Source organism: Notothenia coriiceps, unplaced genomic scaffold (genome assembly GCF_000735185.1).
Source record: "Notothenia coriiceps isolate Sejong01 unplaced genomic scaffold, NC01 NC01_scaffold00027466, whole genome shotgun sequence".
NCBI lineage: Eukaryota > Metazoa > Chordata > Actinopteri > Perciformes > Nototheniidae > Notothenia > Notothenia coriiceps.
The window spans coordinates 5,584-21,024 of record NW_011360167.1 but is presented as its reverse complement, the minus strand read 5'-3'; the positions used below and the strand labels follow the sequence as shown (position 1 = coordinate 21,024).

The following is a 15,441-nucleotide window of genomic DNA, read 5'->3' as shown; positions in this document are numbered from 1 at the left end:
GAGGAGGGAAGATGGCAAAATGTTCTGCGACATCTGTAGAAAAGCTAAGATGAGTAACGGATTTGTCCGAGGGTGCACAACGATGCAGAAATCAGCGTTCAGGCTACAGCAGATCAATTGAGTTGTTCTTGTAAATGTTTTGTTCATATTCTGATTGTAATTGTCTCATTTAAAACTATGGCATTGTTCATATTTGCCTGTTTAGGCACAATGGTCGGTGTTTTTAGCGGCCTCTGCCCCCCTCTGCTGTGCTGTCAGTGCAGGAAAAAATAAATCATTCATGTTCGTGTTGACATGAAAAGTGACCACACGGTCGGTGTCTCTGTTCATCTTTTTTTTTGTCCATGCCCTTAAAAGTTCTGTATGAATCATAAAAAACAATGAATGAATGAACATTTGCTGCTCAGTACCCAAACATAAATATGAAATATGTCTCATATCATCATTAAAACATGAAAAATAAAATGACGGGTAATAATGGATTATGACGGAAATGTTACGATCCTACGAAAAAGTCTAACGCAACCACTGGTCTGGAAATTTCTGAATTCAAGAAATACAAAATAAACATACATGTCTGCATCCTCGTCTCTTCTGTTTGTTTCAGCAGAAAAGGAAGTGCCGAGGTTCAGGTCCGTCTCCTCCTCTGTCCTGCATTTGGAACAAAATGTAGCTCAAGTCAAATCATTGTCCTATGCGATGAAAGGCATGGTGTATTATGTAATGACATTCAAGTGCCTACACAATGTTTTACACTGACGCAATTAATTGGACTGCCACAGATTTACTTACAGGCCCATATTCCTTTCTTTGATTTTCTTCATGTCTATAACCCCTCCAGACTTCAATTTAAAAGGGTCATCCTGTAAACAAATAAATACTTTAACAACGATGTATACAAATGGCTGTTAAAACCATTTTGATTCAATCCAAATAAATGAACAGATCCAAACAGATTACTTACATCAGCATCGTTCTCTGGTGGCAGTAAGTCCCCGATCAGCAGGGCAGACACACTGAAACAAAAAGGGAATATCAAGATCAAGTTAAATCCCATATATTCCATTATGCTTTATTATAAACAGCATTACAAGTGCTTCATTCACATTACCTGACTCCAGTCTGTCGTTTCCGCAAACTCTGAAGCTCCTTAGCCTCCTCTACTTTCGATCTAAACGACCAAGAAATACACATATATTTTAAATGATATTAGTTGAGACAATAACATTCACACCACAGACAACAATTCCATCAATGAAAAACGTAGTTAGGGTTTCTAAATGTATTTTAACGGCAGAGCTGGGAGTAACTAAGTACATTTACTCAAGTACTCCAGATACTTGCTTGAGTATTTACTTACATGTTATGCTACTTTGTACTTCTACTTCACTACTTTTTCAGAGCTAAATGGTTTACTTTTACTCCACTACATTAATTTGTACCTTTAGTTACTTCACAGATTTGGATTAATGAAGTGAAATATAATCAACTTAAGTTACATTCACAATCTACCCCACAGTATACAAAGTAATTACAACTAGCTGCACCTTTACCAGCTTCAATAAAACTCTTATAATGCATCACTACCTATGATCAATACATATAAATCAAAACATATAATATATTAATCTGAAATTGACCAATTTGATATTGAATACTTTTGGTACTGCGTATATTTTGATGCTAATACTTGTTGTACTTTTACCTGACTACATTATGAATGCAGGACTTTTACTTCAGACAGAGTATTCCTACAATCTGCTACTTCTATTTTTACTTTATTACAAGATCTGAGTACTTCTCCCTCATCTGTTTAAATGTATTTTAACGGATGCAGCAGTTGGCTCCGTTAGCTAACATTAGGTTGATTTAGCTAGTATGTTTGTACATGAAATAGAGTCTCAAAATAATACTTTACCTGACTTCTTTGGTTGTCTCATCTTCTTCTACATCTGAAGAGTTCCTTCTTTGTCTAAAGTTTCTACCACTCGGCATGTTGTATGTTATCTCTAAGCTTTTTGTTAAAGTACGCTTGTTGACGATAGCAGATGGTTAGATTTTCGGGGGAGAAATTTAGCACGTACAATAATACTGCGTCACTTCCGGATGTATGACAGAACACTTCCGCCTTTAAATAACCATAACAAACATGGCGACTTACAAGCAGGTCGGCAGGTTATTGGGAATTTCAGCAAGGCTTTCCCGTCCGTAAGTGTCCTTGTTTGTCAGTTGTGAAAGTGCAATGTCTGTCATTTTGCTGTAATACTTATAAATCAAGAGCAACGACCTCTAACGTACATAACTGAGAGCAGCTAGCTAGTTAGCTAAGTTCCATGGTGACGCAGAAAGATAGCACCTATCAGAGCAGCATGATAACAAGCATGATGTAATTGTTGTGTCTTCTATTACTTATTATTCTTAACGAATTGCCCTTAAAATAAATGACGTGTTGTATTATCCTTTTTGCACCATTTCTTTCAATTGGATTAAACTGCAACATGTAGCTTTTTTTCTTTCTTTTCCTGACATGTATATAATTTAGATTTGCATTGCAGCTACTGTTCATATGACAAGAAAAGCTTTGAAAATCTTTGAATCTGGAACATTCTTCAGGGTTCTTACGGTCATTAAAAACCTGGAAAAGTAATGGAAGTTCAAAATGCTAATTCCAGGCCCTGGAAAAGTTATGGAAAACAATATTTTTCCCCAAGTTTTGGAAAAGTAATGGAAATGTAACTAAAGTTGCATCAAATATAATTTATATTTTATCTAATCGCCGAAATAGTAATACTATAATGATAATAAATACTGTATCGTATAGTAATGAAACGTAAAATGGCATTTAACTGACGAGGTATTTTGCTGGTGAGAGATTTTAGTTGCTTTAGCCTGTAGAAGTTAGTAAGCCTACTATTGGATTTGTTTTAGATAGGCACAACATGTTTCATATGCAGACCTTATTTTCCTGTTCCATGGGTTAGGGTAAACCATTTTTAGTGGTACCGCTGAGAAAGAGTAATTAGGTAAAGGTCATGGAAAATCATTGGTGAAAAAGTGTGTGAACCCTGATTCTTAGTGAACTGATTCCAGAAACTGTTACATACAGAAGTGGGAGGGTGGAAATAAAACAGGGTTGCAAGGGCACTGAATATTCAGATTGTTAGCAGCATATATTGAGGGTTGAGTTAAGCTGTTGTAACTCTTTACATGTTTCTTTTGTTTTGTCCCAGTCTTGCAGTCAGTGCATATCAGTGCGCCAGATTGCACTTGCCTTCACATAACACAGCAGTCCAAAACAGATGGCCACAAAACCCCCATTGGATTGTTCCTGGTTTGTATGCCTTCAAGATCCGTGTGGTCTTCTGACTTGGGACAACACTAAGTAATGATTAACTGATTTACATATTTTTTGTTTTTTCCAGCAAGGACCATGTTTGTGCGGACGCAGGACACACCAAACCCAAACAGTCTAAAGTTTCTTCCCGGTCGTACAGTTCTTGAATCTGGGACTATGAATTTTGCAGGCCCTCGTGATGCTCATTGCTCACCCTTAGCCAGGTATATTACTTGTTAAGTAAACAATTACTGAACCGTTAGTAATATATCAAGTTCACAGCCGACACTTAGACACACAGTAGGAGCAAATGCAGAAATGACACTTGAGTGGTGCTTATTGATGTTGGCTGTGTTCCAACTATTCATAGTCAAAGGAATGCAGCCATTACGCTATGTATCAGTGGCACTTGGGTTTGGTTTGTTATTCAACTGCATGACAACCAATTGCATCTGTACTCAAAAAACAAGAAATGACAATATAAGACTTCTGTGTTCTCCTCTGGTTGTCCTTGGGTCTTCTTAAACTGGCCAATCCCATGCCAAGGAATGTGTCAAACAATGCAATCAGTAGATTTAGTTAATGTTGAGCTTTTTTTCATGTCCTTGACCTTTAAATCACTTCATTGTTAAACATTCTAAACATAATTACTGTATATGCTGTAATAACATTGTAAATTACATTACACGTATGACATGTATATATTACACATGGGTGCTGTGTATGTTTATGTAAAACTAATCTGTCTTTTAGCATAATATCTATTATTGGTTTGGTTTGCATAACATATTTCTTATTGTAGTGTTTTAAGTGTCAAACTCTGTAATATTTCACAAAATGTATCAAAACCTCAGTCAATTCCTGTGTTGTCTTCAGGCAGCTGTTTAGGATCGAGGGAGTCACGGGTGTCTTCCTAGGCTCTGACTTTATCACCATATCAAAGGTAAAACCAGGTCAAATCTTATATAACCCTTACATAGTGACACATTATAATGTCATTGCTGAGAATCATTTGTTTTTTCTCTCTGCCTCCATTTAGTCTGATGAAAATATGGAATGGAGAGTTATCAAGCCAGATGTGTTTGCTGCCATCATGGACTTCTTCACATCTGGACTTCCTGTGGTGAATGAGGACAGCACACCAAGTGCAGATACAGGTATATATGTTAACCAGCTGTGCAGGGAAAACACTGCAATAGACAGAATGAGTTTGGAAGACTATTTGTGAATGCTGAGGAATCTCCATTTGTCTTCTCAGCACCATCAGAGGATGACGATGAAGTAGTCGCTATGATCAAAGAACTGCTGGACACTCGAATAAGGTAGCTGCTTGTGAGGAGGCACTCTGATACTGTATAAGTATATTTTCCCTGTGACCATGGCTTCCTGTCCTTTCTGCACGCTCACTGGTGTTTTTCTCCCCCAGGCCAACAGTGCAGGAGGATGGAGGTGATATAGTGTATCGGGGGTTTGAGGACGGCATTGTTAAACTGAAGCTGCAGGGCTCCTGCACCAGTTGTCCCAGTTCAATGGTTACTTTGAAGAGTGGAATCCAAAACATGTTGCAGTTTTACGTTCCCGAAGTTGAATCAGTGGAGCAGGTTTGTTCTCCTGACTCATTGTTGTTGTAATAAGCTGCATACATTTTATTTGATGTTGTATAAGCACTGTCATTTTAAATCTCTTGTATTATAGGATAGACACATTGGTGTCATGACTCACAAATTGCCATCTACAATTAGTACACATTAATTAATATATAAAGGCAATATGTGGTTTGGGAAAGTCTGTGCTACTTAAGATGTGAATTGAACTTGTTATTTTTTCCACAGGTGACGGATGAGGATGAGGAAGAAGCTGCTCAAGTGTGACTTGCACTGAAACCACATTTACACATTCCTCGCTCCCCCCACCAACTCTTTTGAGTCAAGCCATAGTTACAATAAAATGGAATGCAGCACAGCATAGCTGTCCTCATTATTCATCCAGATGCCAGTGATTTTGATGTCTATTTTCTGTACAGTGATCACAAAATGAAAATATATAGGACAGAAGAGCCTGGTCATAGGAACTGATTGCTGTAGAGCTGAAATGAAAGGTGATTATTATTTTACAATGTCACACCTTTTTCATTTTCAGTCACTAACCTTACCTTATCTTAAAAAGCCTTTAAATAATTATACTGTATGTATATAAATAAAGTTTGTTGAAATATGTTTTGACAGTTTTGCCTTTTTATTGTCACAGTATGCTTCCTTACATCTAGATGTATTACTTACAATTTTAGAGTTATTACTTACAGGGCAGGTTTAACGTAATATAAGTGTGCCATTGCTTAAAACCCGGATAATGCCCTTTGTGTAATTTAAAATGTTATTGACAAGTTATTTTACATGGTTTTGCAGTAGCAGAGGGCACAGGCTAGGCATTGCGCAGTAATGTTGACTTTACGTGTGCTGTGTGTCTGGTGGCTGTGCTGCCTACGGATCTGTATCCTGATGCCACGTCAGGAGTGTCTACGTCGGTAGGTATACCTTGATTGACAGGCCTTTCGACCAATCAGAAGCTGCCATGGAGGACGGCGGTTGGCTCTGACTCAGTGAAAACAATAAGTGGGCGAAGTTGAATTGACAGGCGTTCCCGGCTACCGTAGTAGCTGTATCTGGCAGCCAAACTGAACTGAAGACATGTGTGGTGAGTTCTGAATCAATTCTACATTTATACTATACAGCGGGAAAAATGGTTTGTTTCCTTATTCCCAGAACAGCAACGGTATAATTGTAAGTACTGCTAGCATCATTGGCTCAGGCTAAAGGTTAGTCAGTTGAAATTAGCTAAAGGGTGGCTAACCCGAGTTAGCTTACATGAGATGCTGTTAGCTATCCAAATATAAAGAAACCACTGTGTCCTTTTGCTGCAACGTCACATGATATCTGTGTTTTTTGGACGTTAACGCCAAGTCAATATCTAGGGATATGATGTTTCATCCTGTCAACGCAGTTTACGTGGTTTGCGGTGACATGACGTCCATCTCTATACTTTCCACTGCACGTCTGTCACTCTGGTTTGTTCTCTTAAGAGGTAGAAGAAGTACTCAGATTGTGTACTTCAATACAAGTAGAACTAGCAGAGAGCATGACAACTTGGTTACAAGTTATAGTCCTGTATTTCAAAATGTTACTCGAGAAAAAGTACAAAAGTATTGGCATCAAAATATACCTAGTATCCAAAGAAAAGTATTCGCTATGCATAAAGCCCATTTCACAATCCTATCTTATATGTTGTCATTAAAATCATTGATGTATTAATGTGTTTATCAAGCTGGTCAAGGTGGAACTCATTTGAATTACTTTATTTACTGTTGGGTAGGAAGAGCATGTTGTAACTTGAGTTTTAATTAAGTGTTGATCATATTGTTTATCATTCATCTATATCTGCATAGTAACTAAAGGTACTACATAAAAGTAATAGAGTAAAAGTCCAATATTTACCTCTGAATTTTAGTGGAGTGGAAATACAAACTAACATAAAATGAAATTAATCAGTAAAGTACCTCAAAATGAGTTACTTTACACCACTGGTCATACCGATGTCATTACTTTAAACTTTGATCGATAAAGTATACGGAAAACAACTCCTTTGTCATCATCAGTTTGGCAAATGTATTTGAGATACTTTGCAAGTACCTGTCCATGTCCCTGATTGTCTTCTTCTTTCACGCCTGATAGCTGATGTCTCTCTGTCTCCCATCACGGTCACTACAATCTCAATCACACAATCAGACCAGATAAACGAGTTGGTTTTCTCAGGGAACCAAGACACATGCTTCTATTTCATTATCTACTGACATGTATGCAAGAAGCCACTTTCCTCGGGTTCAGTTTTCTATGATCAACATATTTCTTTAACAAAGGTTGGTCTTGTGCCTTCTGCCTGCTGCTGCAACACTTTCCTGTTGAGATTCCCCTCACTGCCTCCCCCCCGTCTCCTGCTGATCTGAATGAATGCTCTGTTGGAGCAGGCAGCTCTCTGGCTCTACATTTGCATGTATCTGTTAATGCTTAGCTGTGCAGCTGGGCTGTATTTCATTCCTTCCCCCCTTTGGCTAATTAAGGTGACAGTCAGTCAGTGTGAGTAAGTTGCTGGACTGGCAGAGGAGTCCGAAGTACCCGCAGGAAAGACTGCGGATTATTGCTGAAATGTGTCATTGAAACACTAAAATAGTGATTGATGAGGGTCGGTTATTGCACCGTTGAGTAACAGGAATATTTTGAATGAGATGTCACGTGTTGTTGTGACACCTACACCTCGCTCCCTAGACAGAAGATAATAGCTTGGGAAACACCCATGCCATTGCCTATCGATATACTCAATTGTCTCTAAGCAGGTCTTACTGCCAAGGATTTAGTTTAGTCTGTGCTCCTGTTAGACTGGTTTTGTGCATTATGCACAACACACCTCCAATGTATTGACTTGTAAATAAAGGGTGGCTGTCATCTCAAAGTAGAGCCTGTCCTACTTCGTAAGAATCACATTACACTTTCATTGGTTTCATCAGCCGCATTTTCATATTCATTCTTATTGTAAGTGTTGGTTGGATTGTCAATATCTTTTATATTTAATCATTTAAAGTTTTACAAATAAACAATTCCAATAAGATTTTAGTATCATGTAATGACAGTAGAACACAGATTATTTCTTTTTTTGCACACATTTTTTATTTCCTGATAATCTACACACATATCTATATATATTCAAAAAATGTATTTATAGTGTCGTATTATTATGCTAAGCCATTTCACAGGGATAGTCATTTTTCTTCCTTACATCTTCAGTGGCTTGATATTCTATTCCTTCCTCTGCCCAGGAATCTTTGCATATCTCAACTACCATGTGCCGAGGACTCGTCGGGACATCCTTGAGATCCTCCTCAAAGGTCTGCACCGACTGGAGTACAGAGGCTACGACTCAGCCGGTGAGAGGCATTTAAAAAGCTCATATCAACAACAACAACACACTTTTTGTAATCAGGCCTCTTTATTCACGTTCCCCTTACTGTCTTCCAGGAGAGCTTTTTTTCTGATAATACCCAATTTGCTGATGGTGAAGTGTGTTTATTTGGACAATAATGCAGCGTTAGAATCGCCTTATCACCATTTGTTTTTCTTTGTTCCCGCCAAGCAAGACTGATGTTGACCCTAAATAATTGAACAGCCGTTATTGTGTTTATGGGTTACACTTACCGCACCATTAATGTAGCTATGTACTAAAGACTGTACTGTATGTGAAGACTATGTACTGTATGTGAAGACTATGTACTGTATGTGAAGACTATGTACTGTATGTGAAGAAGTTTTGTTCTAATGTTTTGGTTAAATGTAGCTGCATGTTATGTAGGAGTTCTGTTCTGGCATTGGACCACAACAAGTGGGAGACCATACAGTTATCATATACATTTTTGTATACTTCATGCACTCTAATTCACTCTCATGCTCATTTATTTGTATTTGGTTAGGTGTGGGAATTGATGCTGGAAATGGAAAGGACTGGGAGACAAATGCCAAGTCTATCCAACTGATCAAGCAACGTGGAAAAGTGAAGATGCTTGATGAGGAGATCAACAGTAAGTACCGTGAATCAAACTGAATTTTCATTCTTTATACTTTGGTGCATTTTGGATACTAAACACTCCTATATTTGTCTGACCTTTTTAGAGCAGCAGGATATTGAAATGGATGTGGAGTTTGACGTCCATCTGGGCATTGCTCACACCCGCTGGGCCACCCACGGTGCGCCAAGCCCAGTTAACAGCCATCCACACCGATCTGACAAGACCAATGGTCAGTTGTGTTTGAAGATTGAGAGCTAGCACAAAGCTTAATATTTTTACAGCTCAGGTCTTTTGATCTGGTTTCAGGTGTCTTAAAGTTTCTGTTTATCTTTCTGGTCTACAGAGTTCATTGTCGTTCACAATGGAATCATCACCAATTACAAAGACCTGAGGAAATTCTTGGTAAGCATACATTTCTTTCATTTGTTGACCACTCTGATATGAAACAGGACTAACTCTTTTTCCCCACCTCCACAGGAGAGCAAAGGTTACGAGTTTGAGTCAGAGACTGACACGGAGAGCATTGCCAAGCTGGTGAAGTACATGTTTGACAACAGGGAGAATAACGACATCAGTTTTGCAACACTGGTGGAACGAGTGACCCAGCAGCTGGTGAGGACCTGCTCATGCACACTGCTGCTCTTATATTGATCAGCTGATTAAAAAGCCTGTCTTGATTGATTTGTTCTACCCCCTCACCAGGAAGGAGCTTTTGCCCTGGTCTTCAAGAGCGTCCACTACCCCGGAGAGGCAGTTGGCACAAGGTACATTCCTACTGATGCTGTCAAACGTATGGCAACTACTTCAGACTGAAGTTTTGTTTGCTCATAAAATAGTTTCTGTGTAGGAGGGGAAGTCCCCTGCTGATGGGAGTGAGGTGTGATCACAAGCTGTCCTCAGATCATATTCCTGTGGTCTACCGCTCCAGTAAGTTTCAGTTTGTATTCTCAATGATCCATGTGTTATGGCAGAAGTGTGACTGAGGCTCATTTATTTTTGTCTTCAGCCACTAAAGACAAGAAAGGCTGCACTGCCCTACCCAGGTCGGACCGGGACACCTGCTTGTTCCCTGTGGATGAGAAATCTGTCGAGTATTACTTTGCCTCCGATGCAAGGTTAGCACATACCCACATCTTTGCATCACCCTTTTTTAATTAGATTTCTTTCAAAGATTCTCACCGAAGTTCCTTTTTAGACTTCATTTTGAATCAAATGATTGACGTTGTCTTCCGCTCGCCTCTCTTGTCGCCACAGCGCAGTGATCGAGCACACAAACCGGGTGATCTTCCTGGAGGACGACGATGTGGCCGCCGTGGTGGAAGGCCGTCTGTCCATTCACAGGATAAAGCGCACGGCCGGAGACTATCCAGCCCGCGCCATCCAGACCCTGCAGATGGAGCTGCAGCAGATCATGAAGGGTGAGTGGAGGGCCAAGTCTTTGATCTGTTTGTTTGAACTGCTTGTTTAGCTGAGCTGGCTGTTAACTTCCTGCCCTGAGGGCCGCCCTTCTTATCATCCAGCTCGTTACAAACCCACTGTATCAGCTGCACTCCCAGGCCAGCCACTGTCAATACGATGATTGTTGTAGGAATGTATCGCCCTCAACTTCCCTATCTGAGCCTGAGCTGACATTTAGTGCAGTCAAAAGATAGAAGTACAGAGGAGCATGTTTGAATGTTTATAGCTTTGTTAATTAAACAAAGGGTAATGAGTTTTAAAGTGGATATTTGAGCTGTAATTGAAGAGAAGTTTATTTATTGTTGAGACTTGGATGAGAAGTGGGACTTTCATGGCTCGAACCTCACATGAGATTGTTGGCTGGGACCAATAACCTCCCAGGGTCTCAGCTGGTTGCCTCTTCGTGCTGTTTCCCTCTGTTCTCACTCTTTGTCTAAGCCAAGTTAAGTGCATGTTAGCTGCAGCTTCATATTTACTCTACAGACATAAGAGAGGTATCAGTTATATCACATAACTCCCCTCAAAAGGGGAAAATACTCCTTTTTAATTTGGACTAAGGCTGCACGATTTGGGGAAATAATCTAATTGCGATTTTTCTGACAGATGTTGCGATTGGATTTGCGATATTTGTTTTTAAGCGACCCAACGGAAGTTTATTGTAAAATGCGGCCATACCTCCGGCTAGGAAGGTCGTATCAACGTGCTCCCGTCTCTAGCACCCGCGCAGCCCGAGCTACGAGTGAAAGAACTAAACTTACATGAAACTTCCGTTGGGTTGCTTTAAAGTCAAGCTTCAGTTTAAGATTCACCCTGTAATAGAAACATGTGATGGAGCATTACTAACCTGACTCAGATGGTTTGTTTCACCAAACCATCTAGGAAAGCTCCACTGGAAGCCATTTGGAAAAGTATTTCAAAAATACTTGGCAGGTGATTGGATCAATCTGTCTATCACCTTCTATCATGGGCCACTTCTGATTGGTTAACAATGGCTGGTACATGTGGAGCACAGCACTTGTGATTGGTGTGGATGACTGAAACACTAGAAGAACCAAAAAAACAAAACAAAAAAATCGCAGGCTTTGCGATTTGATAATTGCGTCATTTCAAATCGCTTAATCGTTCAGCCCTAATTTGGACTATGGCTGCATTGTTATGATCTCACTTTTTAAATTATTGGTTAATCTGCAGAATATTTTTTTTAATTCATGTATTTAGTCAAAAGTGGGGGAAACGGCTGTCTCCACTTCTCAGGACCCAGTGATGTCTTTACATTGGTATTTTATCCAAACAGCAGTGCAAAGCCAGACCGTTCTGTATGACAACAAGTGCAATTTGGAAACAGCTATCCAGCATTCATGCGTTCACACAAAACCTCACATCCACTTGATCTCATTCCAAATGTTTCTCTGGGCGATAAACTGAGGCCGCCAAAGGGTGGGGACATTTTTAGAGCAAGCTTTAGAGCTCATGGTTGCAAACGGAGCAGAACACCCTCATGTGAGAACCTGGGAAAAACAAATAGCTAATCGTTGCAGTTTTAAAGAAGGACATATTGATTGAATAAAAACATGTGTTAATTATCCGGCTGAAATGTTGCATAAAATGGCTGACGTGCCTCACTCTGCGTATCCCAGATAGCTGTGAACACTTAAACCTCTGAGCCGTCCACACAAAGAGAAATGTGACTTTCTAAATCACCTCCTTCTCCACTCACTGTTCCCGAGTAATCCAGCAGAGGGCAGAGGTAAACTGATGCTGGCTGCTCTCTACATTCCTTTGTGGTCCTGTCATTACTCAGCCTTTCCTCCGTTTCACTTTCTGGAGCCTTTCTGCTGAATAACCAAAATGGCATGACCCAAATTGCTGTCAGTGGCTGGCTCGAAAAACACTCTCATAGTTCAGTGTCACTGATTATTATTGATGGAAAAACACTATCTCCCTTTGTCTCATGTTTGCTTTTACAACATTTAAAGGATGCCTTACCCTTTGACCACTTTAACAAAGCAACAGTAACTCCCCACGTTCCAAACAAAGCCTGATTTATCAGTAACACATTGTAAAGATGTTCATGCTTCTCCAGGAGCTTGTGGTTTGCTTTTTCAGGCACTTAATCTGTGTCGAGAAGACCCTTTCAGACGGTCACATGTGGGCTCACACTTTATAAAAAAAGTCCATCAATGTGTTCTTAAGAGGCATCAAAGCTCTTCAAGAGTGGAAAGGTTGAACTGATTTCTGACCCTCCCACCACAGGCAACTACAGCTCCTTCATGCAGAAGGAGATCTTTGAGCAGCCCGAGTCTGTGGTCAATACCATGAGGGGGAGACTCAACTTCGAGAACAACTCAGGTTCGTTTGCTCAGTCGGGCGTTCACGTAATAAAACGGCTAATGGGTGCACTATTTTCTGCTCTGTCCTACCGTGCATGATGCTGAAACGCATGCTCAAATGCCTCTTGTTAAGGATGTATTCAAAGCAAAGCACATTTATTAGTTTGTTCAGATGACTAGCCTTGCTGTCACTTTGTTATAAACATCTTAGTTTGAACACAAGGGAAGTTAAGTATGTATCCAAGATGAGCTACACATGTGCTTAAGAACATTTGAATGAGTTACACACTTGTCTTCTTAAAAGATTCCCTCATGGGCTCTGGGCGGACCTTTTTGTAATGAGTTGGAAACTAATAGAGTAGCATGATGGATTAGCTGTTTTGCTTTTCAGTGACCCTGGGTGGACTGAAGGACCACATCAAAGAGATCCAGAGGTGTCGGCGGCTGATCCTCATCGCCTGCGGGACCAGCTACCATGCTGGGGTAGCGGTGAGTAACCTCTCGCCTAATGCTTTCTCTTCTTTGGTGTAAACGCACATTACGGGAAACATGTCTGTCTATAACACGTTAACTAGCCGGTCGTGTCTGTAATGTGGACACAGGTGAGGTTTAAGCACGCTTTTCTGTTGTGAGCTGGATGATGCCGAGCAGTGCTTTTTCTTTCCTCCCCAGACCCGGCAGGTCCTGGAGGAGCTGACCGAGCTGCCGGTCATGGTGGAGCTGGCCAGTGACTTCCTGGACAGAAACACCCCCGTCTTCCGAGACGACGTCTGCTTCTTCATCAGCCAGTCAGGTGAGCAGGCGGGTGCCATCTGGACTTCATCTGAATACACATTCCCCATTTGTCCACTTTCCCCTCCTGGAAGATTGATCTGTTCTTATGCTCATCTTGAGCCTCGTAAAGCGTCTGCAGCACAGCTGAGTTTTCCCTCTGTTCTGCTGCAGCCTTCTGAATGTGTCTGATATTTGTGAGACGGTTAAGCTGTTTCAAATCAGCCCCGTTTTAGTGAAAAGGCTATTTCCTAACCAACTAATACATCAGCATTACTATACTGTCAGAGCTGTTGCTTCTGTTCCATTGCATAAACCGTTGTTTTAAATGATTTTCTACTCCTGCTCATCCTCCAGGGGAAACTGCCGACACCCTCATGGCCCTGCGCTACTCTAAGGAGAGAGGAGCTCTGACCGTGGGAATCACCAACACTGTGGGCAGCTCCATCTCCAGGGAGACCGACTGCGGAGTCCACATCAACGCTGGGCCCGAGATCGGAGTAGCCAGCACCAAGGTGAGCCTGTCTTTGTGAATTCTAGAGAGCTGCAATGTCTGGGGATTGTGTACAGTCTCTTCCTCTGCAAACAGGCGTTTTCAAGAAGGGTAAGGTCGCACAAAATGCAATAACCTGGAGGTGCTTGTTAGCTGAGTTACATTGCTTGCCATATAACAGCAATGGCCTGGTTTTAAATTCCAGCCTTGGAACCTTTGCATGTCACACCCCCCCCTCTCTTTCTTTCTCGCCCTTGCTCCACTCTGACATTGTCTTACCTGGCTGTTTGTCAATACCTTTGGACAGTACATACCTGTTGGAGACAAATATACATGTGACATGATCTGTTATCAAATATTACATTTAATACAAAATATAGCTACATCTTTTCCATTGCATAAACTTCATATTGCTCAGTTGAGAAAAAAAAACCCCGATGTGTCCCTGAAAAACGGTCCCATTTTCTCCTGTACCTCACATCAAATCCCTGAAAGTAATTGCATGCGTAGAGGGCAACTGGTTTGGAGAAAACACTTGATATCTTTGACCTTTTTATACTGAATTTGACAACTGTCCACCAAGTTGTGGAATTATCTCATGAATGAACTCAACGGCCACTGAATGAAGCCCAGATGAAAACTCCATCGTGAGTCTCCCCCCGCCTCCTGACATTTTCCTCCTCTGAACCCTCGGGGATTGAATGAGCCTGATATTCTCATCTCAACGCACGTCAAAACAGGGTCCTTCATTTTCTGCCTCCCCCCGCCCCCCAATCCCCTTCTACTAAACTAAAAGGCTTTGCTCATTTGGAAAGAGAAGTAGAGGAAGCCCCCGCCCCAGTTGGCCGGCCTTAGGCTTGGCTTGGGACAGGCTGGCTCGGGACTCTCTCTCTACGCCAAAGTCCCAGAGCACGCTCGGAGGACGCCATCATTAACTGCTTGGCTGCTTGGGCCCACACCAAACCCAACTCCACCAAATGCTGCAACCTAGCTCGTCAAATCCCTGCACATATACACACATGTGACTTAGGGCTGAACGATTCATCGATTTTTAAATCGAACTCGCGATTTGAAATGATGCAATTATCAAATCGCAAAGCCTGCGGATTCTGTTTTTGTTTTTTCGTTCTTTCTCGTGTGTCAGTCATCCACACCAATCAGAAGTGCGTGCTCTCATGTACCCAGCCATTGTTAACCAATCAGAAGTGGCCCATGATAGGACAGATTTGATCCAATCACTGCCAAGTCTTTTTGGAAATACTTTTCCCAAATGGCTCCAATGGAGCTTTCCTAGATGGTTTGGGTTGAACACCAAACATCTGAGTCAGGTTTGTTAATGCTCCCATCACTGTTTCTATTTACAGGGTGAATCTTAAACTGAGCTTGACTTTAAAAGCAAGCCCAACGGAAGTTTCATGTAATTTAGTTCTTTCACTCGTAGCTC

At 41.0% G+C, this 15,441-nt stretch overlaps 3 protein-coding genes across 3 annotated transcripts in view; 2 read left to right on the top strand and 1 right to left on the bottom strand.

Annotated features, from left to right (window-relative positions):
* Positions 1-521: 521 nt before the first annotated feature.
* Positions 522-2,096, bottom strand: LOC104957617 (uncharacterized protein C9orf78 homolog; the record flags this gene model as incomplete). Its single annotated transcript, XM_010785261.1, has 5 exons — positions 1,919-2,096; positions 1,112-1,171; positions 965-1,016; positions 793-863; positions 522-651 (listed from the first exon to the last, which is right to left on the bottom strand). Coding segments are annotated over exons 1-5 (390 nt in total), but the record flags the coding sequence as incomplete, so codon positions are not given.
* Positions 2,097-2,102: 6 nt separating this feature from the next.
* nfu1 (NFU1 iron-sulfur cluster scaffold homolog (S. cerevisiae)) lies at positions 2,103-5,550 on the top strand. Its single transcript, XM_010785259.1, has 8 exons — positions 2,103-2,208; positions 3,231-3,331; positions 3,423-3,558; positions 4,211-4,277; positions 4,374-4,491; positions 4,593-4,656; positions 4,761-4,935; positions 5,167-5,550. Exons 1-8 carry the CDS (start codon positions 2,150-2,152, stop codon positions 5,203-5,205), a joined length of 759 nt encoding a protein of 252 aa, XP_010783561.1. The 5' UTR covers positions 2,103-2,149; the 3' UTR covers positions 5,206-5,550.
* Positions 5,551-5,950: 400 nt separating this feature from the next.
* Positions 5,951-15,441, top strand: part of LOC104957616 (glutamine--fructose-6-phosphate aminotransferase [isomerizing] 1) — a 14,127-nt gene continuing 4,636 nt past the window's right edge. The window contains exons 1-14 of the mRNA XM_010785260.1: positions 5,951-6,028; positions 8,202-8,309; positions 8,850-8,957; positions 9,049-9,174; positions 9,289-9,347; positions 9,423-9,557; positions 9,648-9,709; positions 9,793-9,872; positions 9,952-10,060; positions 10,200-10,363; positions 12,657-12,752; positions 13,125-13,222; positions 13,406-13,526; positions 13,862-14,019. Coding sequence (XP_010783562.1) covers positions 6,022-6,028; positions 8,202-8,309; positions 8,850-8,957; positions 9,049-9,174; positions 9,289-9,347; positions 9,423-9,557; positions 9,648-9,709; positions 9,793-9,872; positions 9,952-10,060; positions 10,200-10,363; positions 12,657-12,752; positions 13,125-13,222; positions 13,406-13,526; positions 13,862-14,019 — 1,431 coding nt within the window. The 5' untranslated portion in view covers positions 5,951-6,021. The remainder of the gene's footprint in view (positions 6,029-8,201; positions 8,310-8,849; positions 8,958-9,048; positions 9,175-9,288; positions 9,348-9,422; positions 9,558-9,647; positions 9,710-9,792; positions 9,873-9,951; positions 10,061-10,199; positions 10,364-12,656; positions 12,753-13,124; positions 13,223-13,405; positions 13,527-13,861; positions 14,020-15,441) is intronic.

Bases quoted from the DNA above. Each gene is read 5' to 3' on its own strand.
- nfu1 (XM_010785259.1), top strand. From the start codon at position 2,150: ATGGCGACTTACAAGCAGGTCGGCAGGTTATTGGGAATTTCAGCAAGG. The intron at 2,209-3,230 runs GTAAGTGTCCTT...GTTTTGTCCCAG, and splicing joins TCAGCAAGGCTTTCCCGTCC to TCTTGCAGTCAGTGCATATC. The intron at 4,936-5,166 runs GTTTGTTCTCCT...TTTTTTCCACAG, and splicing joins AAGTTGAATCAGTGGAGCAG to GTGACGGATGAGGATGAGGA.